At 44.9% G+C, this 15,372-nt stretch overlaps 1 protein-coding gene across 1 annotated transcript in view; it reads right to left on the reverse strand.

The window, feature by feature from the left end:
* Positions 1-3,590: 3,590 nt before the first annotated feature.
* MARCO (macrophage receptor with collagenous structure) overlaps positions 3,591-15,372 on the reverse strand; it is a 37,221-nt gene continuing 25,439 nt past the window's right edge. The window contains exons 10-16 of the mRNA XM_036023629.1: positions 15,205-15,303; positions 15,047-15,109; positions 7,409-7,453; positions 6,454-6,552; positions 5,871-5,915; positions 5,036-5,212; positions 3,591-3,850 (exon numbers count right to left, since the gene is read on the reverse strand). Of these exons, the coding sequence (XP_035879522.1) occupies positions 3,720-3,850; positions 5,036-5,212; positions 5,871-5,915; positions 6,454-6,552; positions 7,409-7,453; positions 15,047-15,109; positions 15,205-15,303 (659 nt within the window). The 3' untranslated portion in view covers positions 3,591-3,719. The remainder of the gene's footprint in view (positions 3,851-5,035; positions 5,213-5,870; positions 5,916-6,453; positions 6,553-7,408; positions 7,454-15,046; positions 15,110-15,204; positions 15,304-15,372) is intronic.

Below are 15,372 nucleotides of genomic sequence, written 5' to 3' on the forward strand. Positions count from 1 at the left end.
CCCCATTATTTTGTTTTGAAGCTTTACATTATAAGATGTAAAAAGTCAAAGGTTAGATTTGCCTTGATGAAAACCATTTCTTTGTATCTGGGAAACTGAGTCAGAATCTTTAGTAAAAATAATTAGAGTACAAGGTACAACAAGGATGCACCTCCTGTCTGAGGAAAGACCATAAAGCAATCCCAGCACAGAGAAGCTAAGTGCTCTGCTTGGCATCCCTTCATTTGTTTACTCAGGGAGTCAATCAGAAATCACTCATCAAGAGCCATTGTATAGGAGACATTGCATAAGAAAAACTGCATGAACAAAAACTAGATGCAATAGGAATTAAAACATTAAGGTTGTTGAGAAAGGAGGGTATAAGGAGACTTAATGGTAATGGAAAAAATGCAATAGAGATTAAATTAAAAAAAAGAAACATTAGGGTTGTTGGACAGCCATGTGAGATCAATTGTCAAGGTCACTTCCTTGTAAGCCACTGTGATTAATCTGCCCCACTGTATAAGAGGGTGGAGAGTCATTGAAGGTTTTAGGCAGGGAGTGGTATAGTTCGCTTTGTCATTTCTAAAGATCTCTTAGGCTGCTCTGTGGGAAATAAATGAGTGAGTGGCTGGTGGAGTGTGGTGGAGGGAAGAGACTAATTAGGAGATTAGTCTCCTAGCATCCAGGCCATTGATGTTATGTCCAAGACCATTGTGGTGGCAAGATGAGGAGGTGCATTAGAAAGATATCTGAGATGTTGAATTAGTTGGATTTGGTGCCTGGTTGATGAGGGGTAACAGAAGGGAGACATGGCATTTGACACTCAGTTTTTATCTTGGGCACTGGATGGAGGGAATACACATTGGCTGAGATGAAGAACACAGGAAGGGTGGATGATGGGTCAGGCTCTAGCTGCCTGACCTTTGAGATACCTGTGTGGAAGGAAGTTGGCAGGAAGATGCATATGACGAGAGGTCAGGAGACAGACCTGCACCTTATCCACAGCTTAGAGATGAAAAACCAGTTCCAATGGAGGGGAAGTGTTGGGTGTGGGTTGGCAGCATAGATGGTTCATTCTCTGCAAGGATTTTGGCTATTCTGTGCTTATAAACTGTTTTCATTCCTGTGAAAAGATTGTGTGTGTGTGTGTGTGTGCACGCGCGTGCACGCAAGTGTATGAGAGAGAGAGAGAGAATGCACAAGTGCCAATAGGTTTCTGAGCATGGCAGCAGGGGTCTTGTAGGCAGCAAGCAGTCACACTGTCCATCATTCTCGCAGTAGGCAGATTCTGAGACACAAAATAAAAAATCAGGAGCTGGCTCTGAGAGTACCAGGAGGGCCCTCCACTCTACTTCTATCTCCTGATCCTCTTTTCCCACAATCCACTGGGCAAGGGGTAGGGAGGCTTTTACCTCATGACTGTCCTGTTGGCTCAGGTCAGACCTCCTTTCCTTAAAATGCTATAATCAAGTCAGCCAGGCTTGGCTTTTGATAAGCTAAAAGGAAGAAAATAGTTCTGCTTTCAACTCTGTTTTCATGGTGGTCATGTTTTAAAGAGGTTCAGAAAGTCACATTTGAGATTCAGATGGGAGAGATGACATCTCTGTTTCAGGCAGTGCTGAGATAGGCCAGTAAGCCAGGATAAGAGGAATAGGGAAAGTGAGACAGAGAGCTGAACAAATGGACTGAGTAGTTCACAGCCATGCACAGAAGTAGAGATATCTACTAGAGATATCTCCCTAGAGGTAACACCTAGGTCTCAGTTGTATTTCAGTTCCTGAGCCAGAAAAGCAGCAAAACCAGGTGGGCGATGCCTGGACCAGCTGCAATGACTAATGACCCTGGCACTCCCCTGGCACTAGCCAATCAGTGGAGACCATGACCCTGAAAGAGCACACCTGGAAAACTGGTGAATATTCTGCTGAAATCTTCCCATGAATTCCCAACTCCAAGAAAGAGACAAAAGGCTCAAGACAAAGAACACAACAGCACTCTCCCTCTAGGGAGCAGCCTGGTCATTCCCTTTCCTTTCTAATTCCCTCACTTCTCCCCTACAGGTGCATATCTCCAAACTCTACAGGGCCCTAGAAGACTTACAACCAGGGGAGCAATGTGCAGTGGTAGCTCATCCCCTGCTGACTCCCTGAACTTGTCCCCTTTTCTCTGACTTCCTAGTGAGCAAAAGCAGCCCATCCTAGGCTCTTCTGTTGTTTCTTCTATGCAAAGTCCCTCCTTGTTTCATTCTCCCCAGTTTTAATAAACGCACCCTCCTAGTCACATGGACTTGTGTTGTGAATTTTTTCCTGCACAAAGTAAAGAACCCACACACTACCAGCTGGCCCTAGGCTGACCCGCTCAGGACCAGGTCTCCTGTCAGGTAACAGTACTAGCTCTTTCCTTCCCTTGAACAAAAAAACTTCTTGGGAGATAAAGAACAGGCATAAAGATTTGAGAGATAAGAGATGCTGGATGCTGGTAAAACACTCTATTCATACATTTTCAAAATATTATATCCCAGAACTCCTGATATGGCTTAAAATGTCTTCTTCACATTTTAAGTTCTCCCTGGCCAACCATTCCCCCATCCCAACATGACAGAAAAAGGTGCATCATTACAGAGTTTTCTACAAAGTTAAAACAGCCAGCTTTCAAGCCCCCCCTCCCTGCTAAGGTCCCTTCCCCTCTGTCCCCCTGAAGCTCTGAGACTTGTTCTAGAATTGTGAACCTGCAGCCTCGGAAATTGTTGTTGCTTCTGGGTGGTTGGCTGAGTTCCCAAGGGAAACCCTGAAGTGTCCTGGTGGGGGCCACTTGTTTGTGTTGTGCCTGTGCTGGGCAACAGCCAGAGCTGTGGCTACTCCATCTCCCAACCATCCCACTGCTCCTCTCTAAGTTCTAACCTTGGCTTTACCATTTACAAGTGACCCTCAGCAATTTTCCTAATTCCCTGAAGCTGAGCAACTCATGGGTCAAGCATGAATGGTGGTACATCAGAGTCACATCATGCATGCATTCACTCTCCAAAATTCAACATTCATCTGAATCATTTATAACCCCTGGAGATGAGGGGGGGAGGAGAGAGAGAGATTAAGAGAGAAAATGTGATTGCACTCAAAAGAATATCTGTCCCAGGGGAAGAATGAAAAGGAAGCCAGAAGCCAAATTTCTCAGAGTGGGTGGGCTGCTCTACCATGTTGGTTTAATTTAGTCATTCATTGAGCAATAATTTGCTGAGCCCCTATAGGAATGGATTCAACAGACAAAAGTCCCTGTATTTCTGGAGCCCACATCATAATAAGAACTAATGTTCATGCTTAAAGGTAAAATTAATTCCTATATATCATGCTGAACAGCTCCAGTGCTGGAGGGAGAGCATGCTATGAGAGATGCTCCATCTGAATGATTGAAGGAATGATCATGACTAATTGTGACTACAGGTGGTCTTCACTGTCTGCATCTCATTTAGATCTCCTGTGCCCCCCTCCTCCTCCTGTCTATAAGTGGAGACTCCACTGTCCCTTTGTGCAGGGGCATTTGAGGACTCAGTGCAAGGTTGTGCATTGATTGGGTACACCAAGAAGGGATGGAGTGATTTCAGCCATGGCCATTTATGTTGCCAAGTAGCACTTTGAGTTTTATTAATAACCCCACTTCCAAGGAACCCCGCAGAGAGTACTGGCCTTCCCCAAGTGGGTCCTGCAGGCACCTTGGGAGCAGAACAATGTAAGGGCTACAGCAGGTCAGCTGCAATCCACACCGGCATCTTCATTGTGGTTACAATTGTGAGAGCCCCATTTGCTCTTGTTGCAGTCCCACAGGCTTGTCTCTGTGCCTTGGCATGCAACATCATCCAGCCAAATTAAACCAGTGCCTATTCACAGAGAAATCAAGGAGGGAAAGGAGCTTGGGATTAGGCTCAAAGCTGAGTCACTCGTTGATGGTTGGGGGCACCCATTTGTGGTAGACTATCAATTTCTCTGACATCATTTCAGGCCCAAGGTGCTGATGGCTGGACTATTCTCTTTTAATGGTTCTGCCTCTGTTCTGCTTTCTTCCCTTTGACAAAAGTCTCATCCAAGTATTTAATACTAATACATGCACTATTTGAAATCTCCTCCTGGGAGTCTCTCAGCCTTCATCTCTTCCTGCTAGGTCACTAGAGAATATCCATATTCCTCCCAAGCATTCACCTTCTTCAACCCTCCTTTCTTCTGATATAGTTGATTTCAGATCAAGAGCTCAGAGGAAAACAGTTGGATTGTTTCACTGCAACATTGACACCACAGTGTGACAATCTATATGAGGGAAATGTGTATTTTAAAGTTGTTTTACAATCCACCTGGACTCAGATTAAGGAATAATTATGCACTTTGGGGTGGAGTAAGGGCAGAGAGCATTTAGGGATGGGAGCAGGAAAAATGGGCCTAGTGTCCCTGCCAGATCAGCCCTTACAGCCAAAGAAATGGTTTCAGTCTGAGGATTCAACTCCTTTATTGAAAGCTTGAACCTTTTGCTGAAAGACACAGGCTGAGTCTCTAGCAACCCGTATGGATTTTAGGAAGCCCCTGCTCTGATTTACTTTCTCTTCTTTCATACCTTCTCCTTAAAGGTGATCACAGAACAGACAATCCTGACCCACTAGTTTCCTCTAGTTTCCAGACAGTTGGAATAAATGCCCATGTTTGCCTGCATTGCATCTTTTCTCCATTCTCCAAGCACTAGCACCTCAGCTAATCTTTGGAGAGTCATGCCTCTGAAACACTATCAGCCATACTGCATTCTGGCTCAAGGGATGGACAGATATTGACCAAACCAAGCCAAGCCAGAGCTCTAACCAAGCCTTGCTGTCAATCTTGGAGAAGAAAGGTCATATTTTTTCAATGGCTGCCAAGCTAGAAGGATGGAAGCCTAGGGTCCTGAGCTGTAGAATTTCTCAGTTGCTTAAACCAATCTTTTTATTCTAACTCAAACCACACTGAATAACTTGCAATCAAAGGGAGAGAAAGCCCATGTCAGCTCCTTAAGGAAAGGGGCTGCTGGTTGAGGACTCACTTACCATGTCCCACATTGTAAATGGCCTTTCCCCTTGAGTAACCCAGCATGCGGCAGAAGACAGTGGCATCCAAATTGTCCCAGCTATCATCACAAATTGTCCCCCAGGAATTGCTATAGTAAACTTCAGCCCGTCCTCGGTTCACAGAGCCGATAATCCTGACAGGTATCAGGAATTCGCCTGGGTGAAAAAACACACATAAGAGAGGCGAGGAAGGCAGCCTAGTGCTTTGTGTGAATGTAGACTCTGCCTTTTCATTTGGGGGAGTTCTATAGCTAGGGGAAAGAAACCCCCTCGCTTGGCCAGGAATATCCCACGTATGGCACCAACATGACCTGGCACGCAGCCTTCGTACCTCTGGGCCTGCAGGTATGATGCCATAGAACCAGGGGCCTCTGTAGTTGGTCTTATAAGTCCAGCTGACCATGTTTTGCCTTGTGTTGTGGGGAGAAAAAAAGGAAGGAGGGAAAAAGAAGAGGGAGAGAAAAAAGAAAGGAGGGAGGGATGAAAGAAGAGAGAAATGGAAGGGGAGAGAAAGGGAAGTGGAGGGAGGAAGGAAGGAAGGAAGGAAGGAAGGAAGGAAGGAAGGGAGGGAGGGAGGGAGGGAGGAAGGATGGAAGGGGGGGGGGGAGGGAGAGAGGAAGGGAGGAAGGAAGGGAGACTGTTGTACTGTGGTTATTGTTATGATCAGGCTTATTCAAAAAAAGAGCTCATTAACCTTTCTAAAAAATGAGAACTTTTTCTGAGAACCAGGGTCTCTACCCCTACCACACACACAATTTTCAAGTATAGAATTGACTATAAAGCACAAATTAAAGAGAATAAAAACAGAAATTACCTTTTTGACCTTTTTCTCCCTTTGCTCCTTGAGACCCAGGAGATCCTGTCAGAAGGAGAAAAACCACATAAATTGAAGGGAGCCAGGCCAGACCTCTTGCCTTCCTCTGCAATCCATGGGCAGGAGGTTGGAGAGGTACCAAGAAGGTCAGAATCTCTTTCCAGTTTTGCCAGTGATCTGGCATTATGGGGACAGGGCATTCCATGGACACCATCAGTTAAGCACAAAAAAATGGACCTAATCCACAGCAGGAAGGATCTAAGCTAGATTAGCGAGGGACATTGCAAAGGTCAGAGACATGGAGTGGGAAGCATCTCTTTCATGGAAAGATCTGGTCAGTTGTGGAAACTGTCCAGAGTGGCTGGGGGCATGGCTGGGCATAGTATAAGTACAATTTCACACGTCTGCCTCTCTGAGTTCTGGACTGTGCCTTATCCACTTTTGTAGGCTCAGTGCTGAGACCAATCCCAGCTCAGGACTTGTCCACTAACTCAAGAGACCTTGACCCTTCTGGTCCTGAAAACACCCAAGCCCTTTACATCAGGGCTTCTTCACAACCACAGAAAAGAAACAGAGGCCTTACCTCTCATTCCTGGGTCTCCCTTCTGGCCACTTGGTCCAGATGCACCCTTGGGGCCTACCAGTCCTGGGCTCCCCTTGTCTCCCTTCATGCCTGCAGGGCCTAGGGAGGAGAGAGACCACTCTGTTAGAAGCTCTGCTCTGCAAGTGGGACCAAGAGCCTTGTTTAATGAATGAGTTGTCCCCTAGCAGGTGTCTCCTGTGAATTTGATTGTTTGGATGTTTGGCTGGTATCTTTGGTCCAACTGAGGGGGGCATGGTGCTGCTCAGATCTGACTCCAGGGTAAATGCTGGTTGAAAACTTGCTGACAAGATTCCAGGGGTTGTTGTTCTTCATCAGACTACAAAATTGGGTGGAAGTTCTAGACATTCTGGAAGAATTTACTAGAATGTTTCTAGGCCTCAATTTCTCCTTTAGTAAGTTAAAATAGGAATAGAGTGGACAGTTTGTGAAGAAGAAAGACTGCTCAAGCAGCTTGTCTGAGAAGTGTTGTTGCCTTAGCACTCCTTAGGCTCAAGCTGCTGAGAACACTGGAGAAGCTGTATGGAAAGTGCCAGGGGTGCAGTAACCAACTACAAGCAGGGACTTAGTGAACGAGGATGATAATAATAGTCTAGTCAGAAGAAGGAGGAGGGTAGGTGCTTGAGATACTATGGTGGCTGTGCAGCCTGAAGCCACTACTTGACCACTGGCTCTTCTGACACTTCACTATGCTCCATACTAGCCCTCTCCCTACACCCCTCCGTTCACTGAGTTCCTGTAATTCCTCAGGTTTTCCAGGAAGAAAATCTTAGGCTTGAGTGACAGAATCCTGGAGTCTTAGCCTCAAATCACCTTGGGCCCTGGCCACTTTGGGGGAAGGTCACAGCGGTGTGTTCAAAGTCAAACAACCTACCCTCCAAGCCTGAGCCTTTGCAATCATCATTCTGAGGAAATTAAAACAAAGTTGGCCCTTTACCTGGAACTCCTGATTCTCCTTTTGTTCCTTTTTGTCCTTGAAGTCCTAAGACCAAAATACAAAAAAGGGGAGAAGATAATAAAACTTGGATATTAGATACTTTTAATCTCAGAAAACCTCTACCTTTTGCCTGATTAATGCAGATGGAAAGGAAAGAGACATTGGTTCTTCATGATTGTTTAAAGCCTCTTCAGCAGAGTGTAAATGGAGACAGAAGCAGTCTGTATCCTTTTAGGGATGTGTATGTCGGGGTGAAAATGGGACTGTATTGGACGGAAGACTGAGTTAGACAGACAGACCCCAAACTTCCTGGCTGGCCTTCCTTGCCAGTGATATCCTTCCTGACTTGGTGTCTAAATCCAATTCCATCCTTTTCTATTGCATTTTATTGGAAAAGAATTGATATTTGAGAATAAAGTTATCTCTATTTCCAAAAGACTGTGAAGTATACTTAGTGACCACCAGGGGTTTTGGAGGCCCTCACCCATAGTAGATGTTCAATAGTTTGGTTGGTTTATTTCATTCTAGTTCCCCAGTGTGGCTGAAGATTCATGTAGCTAAAGGGTCTCATGTTCAGAAAATGCAAAAATAATCACTGCAATTATTGGTGATGATACTATTTGTAGTATCTTTTCTCCTTTCCTTCATCCCTTCTTCTTTTCTTTTCTTTCTTCCTTCTTTTCTTCCATTCATCCTTTCATTTACTAACTTCCATGGAATGTCCACTGTTCCCAGCACCAGACTGGGTCACCATGGAATAATAATTTATTGGTGTAGCCACATCATGGTCTCTTGATTTTAAGGGCCAAAATTATCTTTATTTCAGAGAAACAGGACTCTTCATGACAGTTACACAGGTTTGGGAAAATGAAAGTTTGATATTGATATAAAGTAACAGTTACTAGAGGTTAACAGTAGGAATATAGACAGCAGCGGTGCTTATCATCATGCCCTTGACTGATGTCCCTCCCATAGTGCAAGTCCAGCCTTAACCAAAGGCTTGCCTTTTGATATTCAACAGAAACCACAGTTACCCTCATTGCCAATTGTTTGGGGGAAGTTCTCACGTGAGGAAGTACCTGCCTCTCAGTTCTTGACTTTCCTGAGCATCTACTATGTGCTGGTCAGTGGAGAGCTAGCCAGAGGCCTGGTAGGATTGTTTGGGACAACTTCTTGGAATAATGAGTGAAGGGAGTTGTGGCTCCCAGCAGCCTTCAGATGTCTTGCCTGAGGCTGGACACCACTGGGGAGGAGGATCAGAGGGCCAAGGAGCCATGAGCTGCCACTACATGTCTCAGTGCCAAGAGATGCAGGATGCACTGGAATGATCTGAGAGGGCAACAACTGCAGCACTTCATTTGAGGGATGGAGACAAGACTCAGGCTCAGAGCTTCTTCTAGGAGCTGGAGGTATCTTACAGGCCTGACACTTGGCAGTCCCCATTCACCCAGGCCATTTCTTTGTGCTCTGGTATCTTTGTGTAAAATGTTTCGCTTCTTTGGTCCCCTGGAGAACTCCAATCAAGCCTGTAAAACCTGCTAAAATGTCCAATGTCATAGACTGTGAAGCCTTCTCTGGCCTTGCCCACTCATGGCACACTTCCTCCCAAGGCAGCAAAGTGGCTAAAGTCAGATGCCCTGAGCTTGTGTCCATCTCTGTGACCTTGAACAAGGTGTCCTCCTCCCTGAGACTCCCTTTCCTCCTCTGGGGCTGAAGCCCTGCATGAGCTCCTCATTTGCTTCCCAGATGGCCCCTGTTTGCTGTTGACCTGAGGTCACCCAGGAGAGGTGGCAGATGTTTTCTTTTTGCTTACCTGCATCTGAATTGCATGTGTCAAGATGAAGAAGGTGAAGACATTCAGAAACATGTCCTTGGTTATTATTAAATTTAAAAATGCTCCATGTCTAGACTCTTGGCCCTCTCTGTCTATATTCTAGAGAGCACCATTTTGCAGAAATCTCTACCTGAAGATCCTGTCCATAGAAGCCAGGTTCAGGTACTCCAGGTACTATGATCTCCGTTTATTGTTCCCCTCACCCCCAAAGAACTACCTTCTCTAGCTGTCTCCAAAGCACTGATCAACAAACACCCTGTACAGACCGGAGCCATAGGAAAACCCTTATTCATTAGGCCCCTGATCCCTTTGGCCTGACCCTCCCTACTTTGTTTCTCATACCTTTCCTCCCAGCTTCTCACCTCCTGGCCCGGGGACTCAGTGTCTGCTGCTGCTTGCACTGTGCCAGACACTGTGCTAAGGACTTTACCTATACTTCCTTGATTCATCTCTCAGCTGTGCTGCAAAGGCAGGGCAATTTCCCTCATTACAGAGGAGGAAAAAGACATGACAGGACTGTCTAAGGGGAAATCGTGGTTGGATCTCAGGTTAGGCCTCCCTTTAGGCCCTGTAGCTGCCAGCTCACTGCTTCATGGAGTTTCAGTAAGGCTGTTCACCTGGTTCTGAAGATGTGCCTAGCTGGCTGTGGGCCATTTCTTTCTTCTCAAGAAGTAGTGACACTGGAGTGTGCCTCAGGATCACCTGTACAGGGTTTGTTTAAAAAAGCAACAATGCTAAGCCCCATCCAGAGTAGCCAATTCAGTGGGTGGATCTAGGACAGGATCTGAGATTCTGCATTTCTAATAAGTTTCCAGGTGATGCTGATACTGATGGTCCAGGTACTAGTTCCTGTGGGCAGTGTTCCAGTCTCTGAGGAAGTCCCAGACCCTCCCATGTCTGAGTGCTCCCAGAACCACTGGCCCTTGATAAAATGCCCTCTGATATGTGCGTGTGTGTGTGCATAATGGGTGGTGATTTTGTCTTCAAAACTCCCCACTTCGAGTGGAGGAAATTGAAATTGAGTTTTGTTTGATTTCTCTCTAAGCCTCATCGGACTCTAGAGGATGTTCTCTGAGTGCCTATGCCTTGCATTTGATCAAAGGGCTAGTAATTACTTCACTATAAATCAAGGCAGCATCCTGATTGGACCAGGGAGAGAGAAAATGGTTGAAAAATAGGATCTAGGTGTGTATACAAAACTATACTAGAAAGTCAATGAACATTGGGTTTTCCTCTCAACCACAAGCAAATTGGGTTTACTTGGGTATCACAAATTTATAAGCTGAGTGGGCCCAACATATTTATTTGCAAGGTTTTTACTCAGGGAAGATATTTCTTTCTCCAAAATAGTTTCATTAGAAAGCACATGCCTTCCTATTGCTTAGTTTTCTGCCTAAAATCTTAGAATGTTCCTGCTCACGGGAAAATTGCCTATTTCAAACCCAGAGTGCTGCTGAGCTGGCAAGATCCACATGTTATTCTAGACTTTTCCTCACACCTCATAGAGGAGGAAACTGAGGCCCAGGGAGGTCAAGTACTGACCCACTGGTACCAAACTAGTCAGTGGCAAGTCTAAGTTGAGGTACAGGTCTCCTGAATACAGAAATTTCCAGTATGGAAATTAGGAAACTTCCTTAAATAACATTTTGATATACAGGCTGAGTGCAGCCCGGCAAATTTAGGATTAATTTAATAACTGACAAATTGAGCTGTTTGTCAAAAAGTAAGAGGGTGTGTAGCAGACTTAAAAATGGGAGGCACACAGGCTTCTGCAAATACCTTTAAGAAACTCAGAGAAAAACAAGGGAAAAATTCATAAGTGACAATTTAATAATATGACTTGATAGAATTTAATACATTCTTGGGCTCAGTAGTTAGATATGGGGAATGGAATTAACTGAGAAATTAAATTCACAATATAGGGCTTTATTGCTATTATGAATTATTTTTTGTTGCTTATCTGGTAAAGTAAACCATTACAGATGAAAAAATAGATTTCAAGTTATTTTGCACATTGGGTTTGCCTCAAGAGGACAATAAAAATACATAGAAAATTTAAGTTCTTGCTATATGTTAGATTTGAAGGCTGTTGAGTTGCAGAATTTCTGATTAGATCAGTGTTTTGGAGCTTAAATGTTTAAGTTGCTGCTAATATCATTCCATGAGGTAGAAATAGAGAAATGCCATTATTACAAGTTGAAGTGAGCCTTTCCTCATTTCCAAATGAACTTTACAAAGTTTTGAGATAAAATTCATTTTGTTGTGGGATTTTTTTTTGCAAAAAAAATTTTTTAGTGATTTTACAATTATTTAAAAGATCAAAAGTGAGAAAAACTAGTTTTGGGGGTTTGGTAAAACCTTGTTTTATGAATGGTAAAGGAAATTACCATTAGAGAAAGTTCTACTGGGTGATAATACTTAATAAGCTAAGCAGTTTATCTTTCCAACAGAATGGAAGAACTTTTCTCGTCACCACCTCTCATCTGAGTTGCCACCTTTTTCTCAAGAGGTGGGACCAAGAGGAAATATTTCACCAGAATGGGTTGGAGTGTGGTTAATAACTGTGAAAGCAGAGATAGTTGGTGACTAAGCCAGGATTTACTCTTCTACTGTGGGATAAGAGGTACAGGTGATTCTGATTTATCTTGAGTCCTATACTCTATGTTATTCTATACAACAAAGTCTGGAAAAGTACAAATTTGGAATAAGACTTTGAGATTAACTCCTGGATTCCATGTGTATTAACTGTAAGATCCTGAGGAAAGCGTGTACCCTCTGGGAGACTTTGCTTCCTTGGTTATATGGTAGGAGGGATGATGAAACTCAAGTGTGTGGGTAGATGAACTAAGATCATGGGAATAGCATCCCAAGCACAGTGTCTGGCCTAGAGGCATTGCTGATAATAAACAGAGCCCCTTGTTTTTATTATTAATGCACAATATTGAAAGCTAGCTGTTACCCAGGCCAAGCCAAGGCCCTGTAATTTCTCTTTTTATCCAATGCAGTTAGATATCCACTTGAAAGATTAATTATTAATTATTTTATTTACAAAATGGAAAAACATCCATTTGAAAAACTGGCTTCATACAATCAAAACTGGGCAAAAAGCACAGGACCTCTGGTTTGAGGAATACCAGGGTCCTGACACTAAAAAATATGCATTATCTCCATGATGAGCTCTCTCCAGCACTCAGCCCCCAGCCTTCCTTCTTCCACACTCCAAAAATCTAACCTCTCCCAAAGTTCATTAATCTTTTACTTCAGGATGATTTATAGATCTGGCTATGATGGGCCAGATTGTGGTACTCTCTATAGGAATTCCTTTCTGAGATGTCCATGTAGACCATCAGCTACCTGTTCAAGACAAGCATTTGGATTTGTGTGGGAAAGTTATGCAAATTTACATAAGTTGTAATTATCACATGCTTCAAAATAAAAATGTAATTCACCATGTTTACTTGGGCAGTGGGAATTAAGGAATTACTCTTAGAATTTGCCTGGTTGGCATTTACCACTGGGTCTTATTGATGGAGATGCATGTAAAGGTGTTCAGCAAACAGACAAGGACTCGATGATGGAGTGAAAATAATCCCCAGACTGAATGCTAAAATGGGGGTGGGGTAAATAAGGAAGAGCCATAACAGAGTCTGAGAGTTTCTGGTTTTCTCCTAACAGTGGAAAAAGCTGCTGCAACTTCCACCAATCCTTTTGGACTGGAATAGGGGGAGAAGTGTCACTCATCAGCATGTCCTGATTGGAAAAGGGGACACTTCAGGCTGCTTGGGGAGGAAGACGGCATGACAAAGTGTGATGGATAAAGCCCAAGCTTTGTATATAGGCCAAGCCTGGATTTGAACCTTTACTCAGATTTGAACCCTGGCCCACACCTCTTACTGTGAAACAGAACTCCCAAGACTACTCAGTCCACTATTTGTTGTAGAGATGCTCACTGTCAGACGCTGCTCTCATTATGCAAACCCTCCAAGGATGCAGACTGCAGGGCAAGATACTCTGCTCTCAGACAGCAGGAAACAAAGACTAGGGCTTGGGGAGTGGGCACAGAAACGTTTTGGGTAAAATCATGTTTAACTGCAAATATTTTTGCTTAGTCTAGCAGGAGGGGATGTGGGAGGTGGAGGAAAAGGTATACTCTTTGTTTATGACTGAGGGAGGAAAGCTATCATATTCATGAAGCCAAACGGAAACCTCAGGGGTAAGACATCCTCAGTTCCCAAAGTCAGATACCCTAAGATCTCCAGAAAAGAGGGCAGTATAAGATCAGAAGAGGGAGCTGAGAAGTCAGGGCCACCTGACCACCACACCCAGATGGAGTTTTTCTGAAAGGTGAGACCTTGCTGGTAGCCTTCAGGTGGCATTAGGTAGCAGAGCCCCTGCTTCTACTGACACACTATCTGTGAAAAAGAAATCAGCTCCAAGACTGGATGGATGGGGAGAACAGTGAGTGCAGGAGCTGTCCGTGCCATGGCTCCTGACAACATTCCATAAAACCTCAGATGTCAAAGCTGGCCAGGAGGTGGCTTCACCTACTCCTCTGACCAGAGCTCCTGACTCCCCCCTTACCAAATTTAGACACCAACTAGGTGCCAGGAACAGCACCCTACAGAGCCCATTCTCACACTTCCATGACTTTACCTGCTCTGTTCCCTCTCTCTAGACTTCCCTTCCCCTCCTGCACATGTCCAGGCTTCACTTATCCTCCAAGACTCAGCTCAAGCTCTTACACCACCCCTGCATCAGTCTGCCTTTCACCACCCCCACCAGTCTCCGGTGCCTGCTAACCTGACACATTAACAGGGTTAAGTCCCATTTGTTTAATTAATCAGTCAAACACTTGATCAATTAAAACTGAGAGGTCTTGCCTCTGGTGCAGGTTCATAGCATGACTCTGGGGTGAGGCCATCCAGGTTTGCTAAAACCAGCATGAGCTTTGCTCTGGCAGAGATGGGGACTGCAGCAGACTGCCCATAGACATCTTGGGAAGAGATGCAGCCCTTTCCCAAAGCCTCAAACTGCCCTCACACCTGCACCTGGCTTTCTAAATTGTGGGCAACAGTTCCCCATGCAAATGCCTACATCAAAGTGTGCCTGACATGGTGCGTTAAAAGTCTGTTTATCTCCTGCTCCAATCTGTATGGCTGAAGAATGGATCTAGGTCTTATGCATCACGGGGACCCAGCACCTAACACGGTGGCCCAGAGTTTCTAGAACATTGCAGGTACCCTGACTTGCATAGTGACGTAGATAAAATTGGTGTAGTGATTTATAAAGTAGACTGCATTGGTATTTTGGTTTCAGTATCCAGGCCAAGTTGGCACAATGGTTTATAACACAGACAAAACTGACATGACAATTTATACCTTAGGCAAAGCTGGTGCAATGGTTTAGAAGCAGGTCTCTGTGAGTTCATTTGCTGTGGGTCACTCCTCCCAGCCTGAGAACCATGAAAGAATGTGCAAAAAGGGATTTCTTGATACTCCCTGCCTGAATCCCAAATCAGCAGAAAAGAGTGAAAACTATGCCCACAGTTGGAAGGCAGAACAAGCAGACAGTGTGGCTGAGGTGCCCTGCTCTCCTCTTTGATGTTGGAGGTTTGGTCATGACATTCAAGGCCTTTAGGAAATCCTGGGCAGAGGAAGAACAGCCTTAGGACCTTCAGGGGGCAGAGCATGGGATACCCTCTGCCACCTTCTAGTGGATCCACAGGGAGCTAGCTGGTCCTCTTTCCTGTTCATCTATGATACCCAACAAACCTACCCACACACTCAGCCTACACCCTTTGTTACCTGTATCTCCCTTGCTTCCTTTCACACCTTCCGCTCCTGGACTCCCAGGTCTCCCTGGTGGTCCTATACAAGAGATACCACAGTGGGCGTAAGAGTTGGGTAGATGGATCTTCAGATACCACTCCCCAAACCCACCACAGGATGAAGGACCTCCTCACCTGTTAGCCCAGGGGTGCCAGCAATGCCAGGCTCACCCTTGGCACCTGGGGATCCTGCCATACCCTGAGGGCCCCGGAGACCTTCTGCTCCAGGCGGTCCTGAAAATTAAGTCATGACTGCAAGGCTGGGATGGTTGGCAGAGGGCCCAGCTGCCATCCCCTCAACAT

This window comes from Phyllostomus discolor, chromosome 4 (genome assembly GCF_004126475.2).
Source record: "Phyllostomus discolor isolate MPI-MPIP mPhyDis1 chromosome 4, mPhyDis1.pri.v3, whole genome shotgun sequence".
Taxonomy (NCBI): domain Eukaryota; kingdom Metazoa; phylum Chordata; class Mammalia; order Chiroptera; family Phyllostomidae; genus Phyllostomus; species Phyllostomus discolor.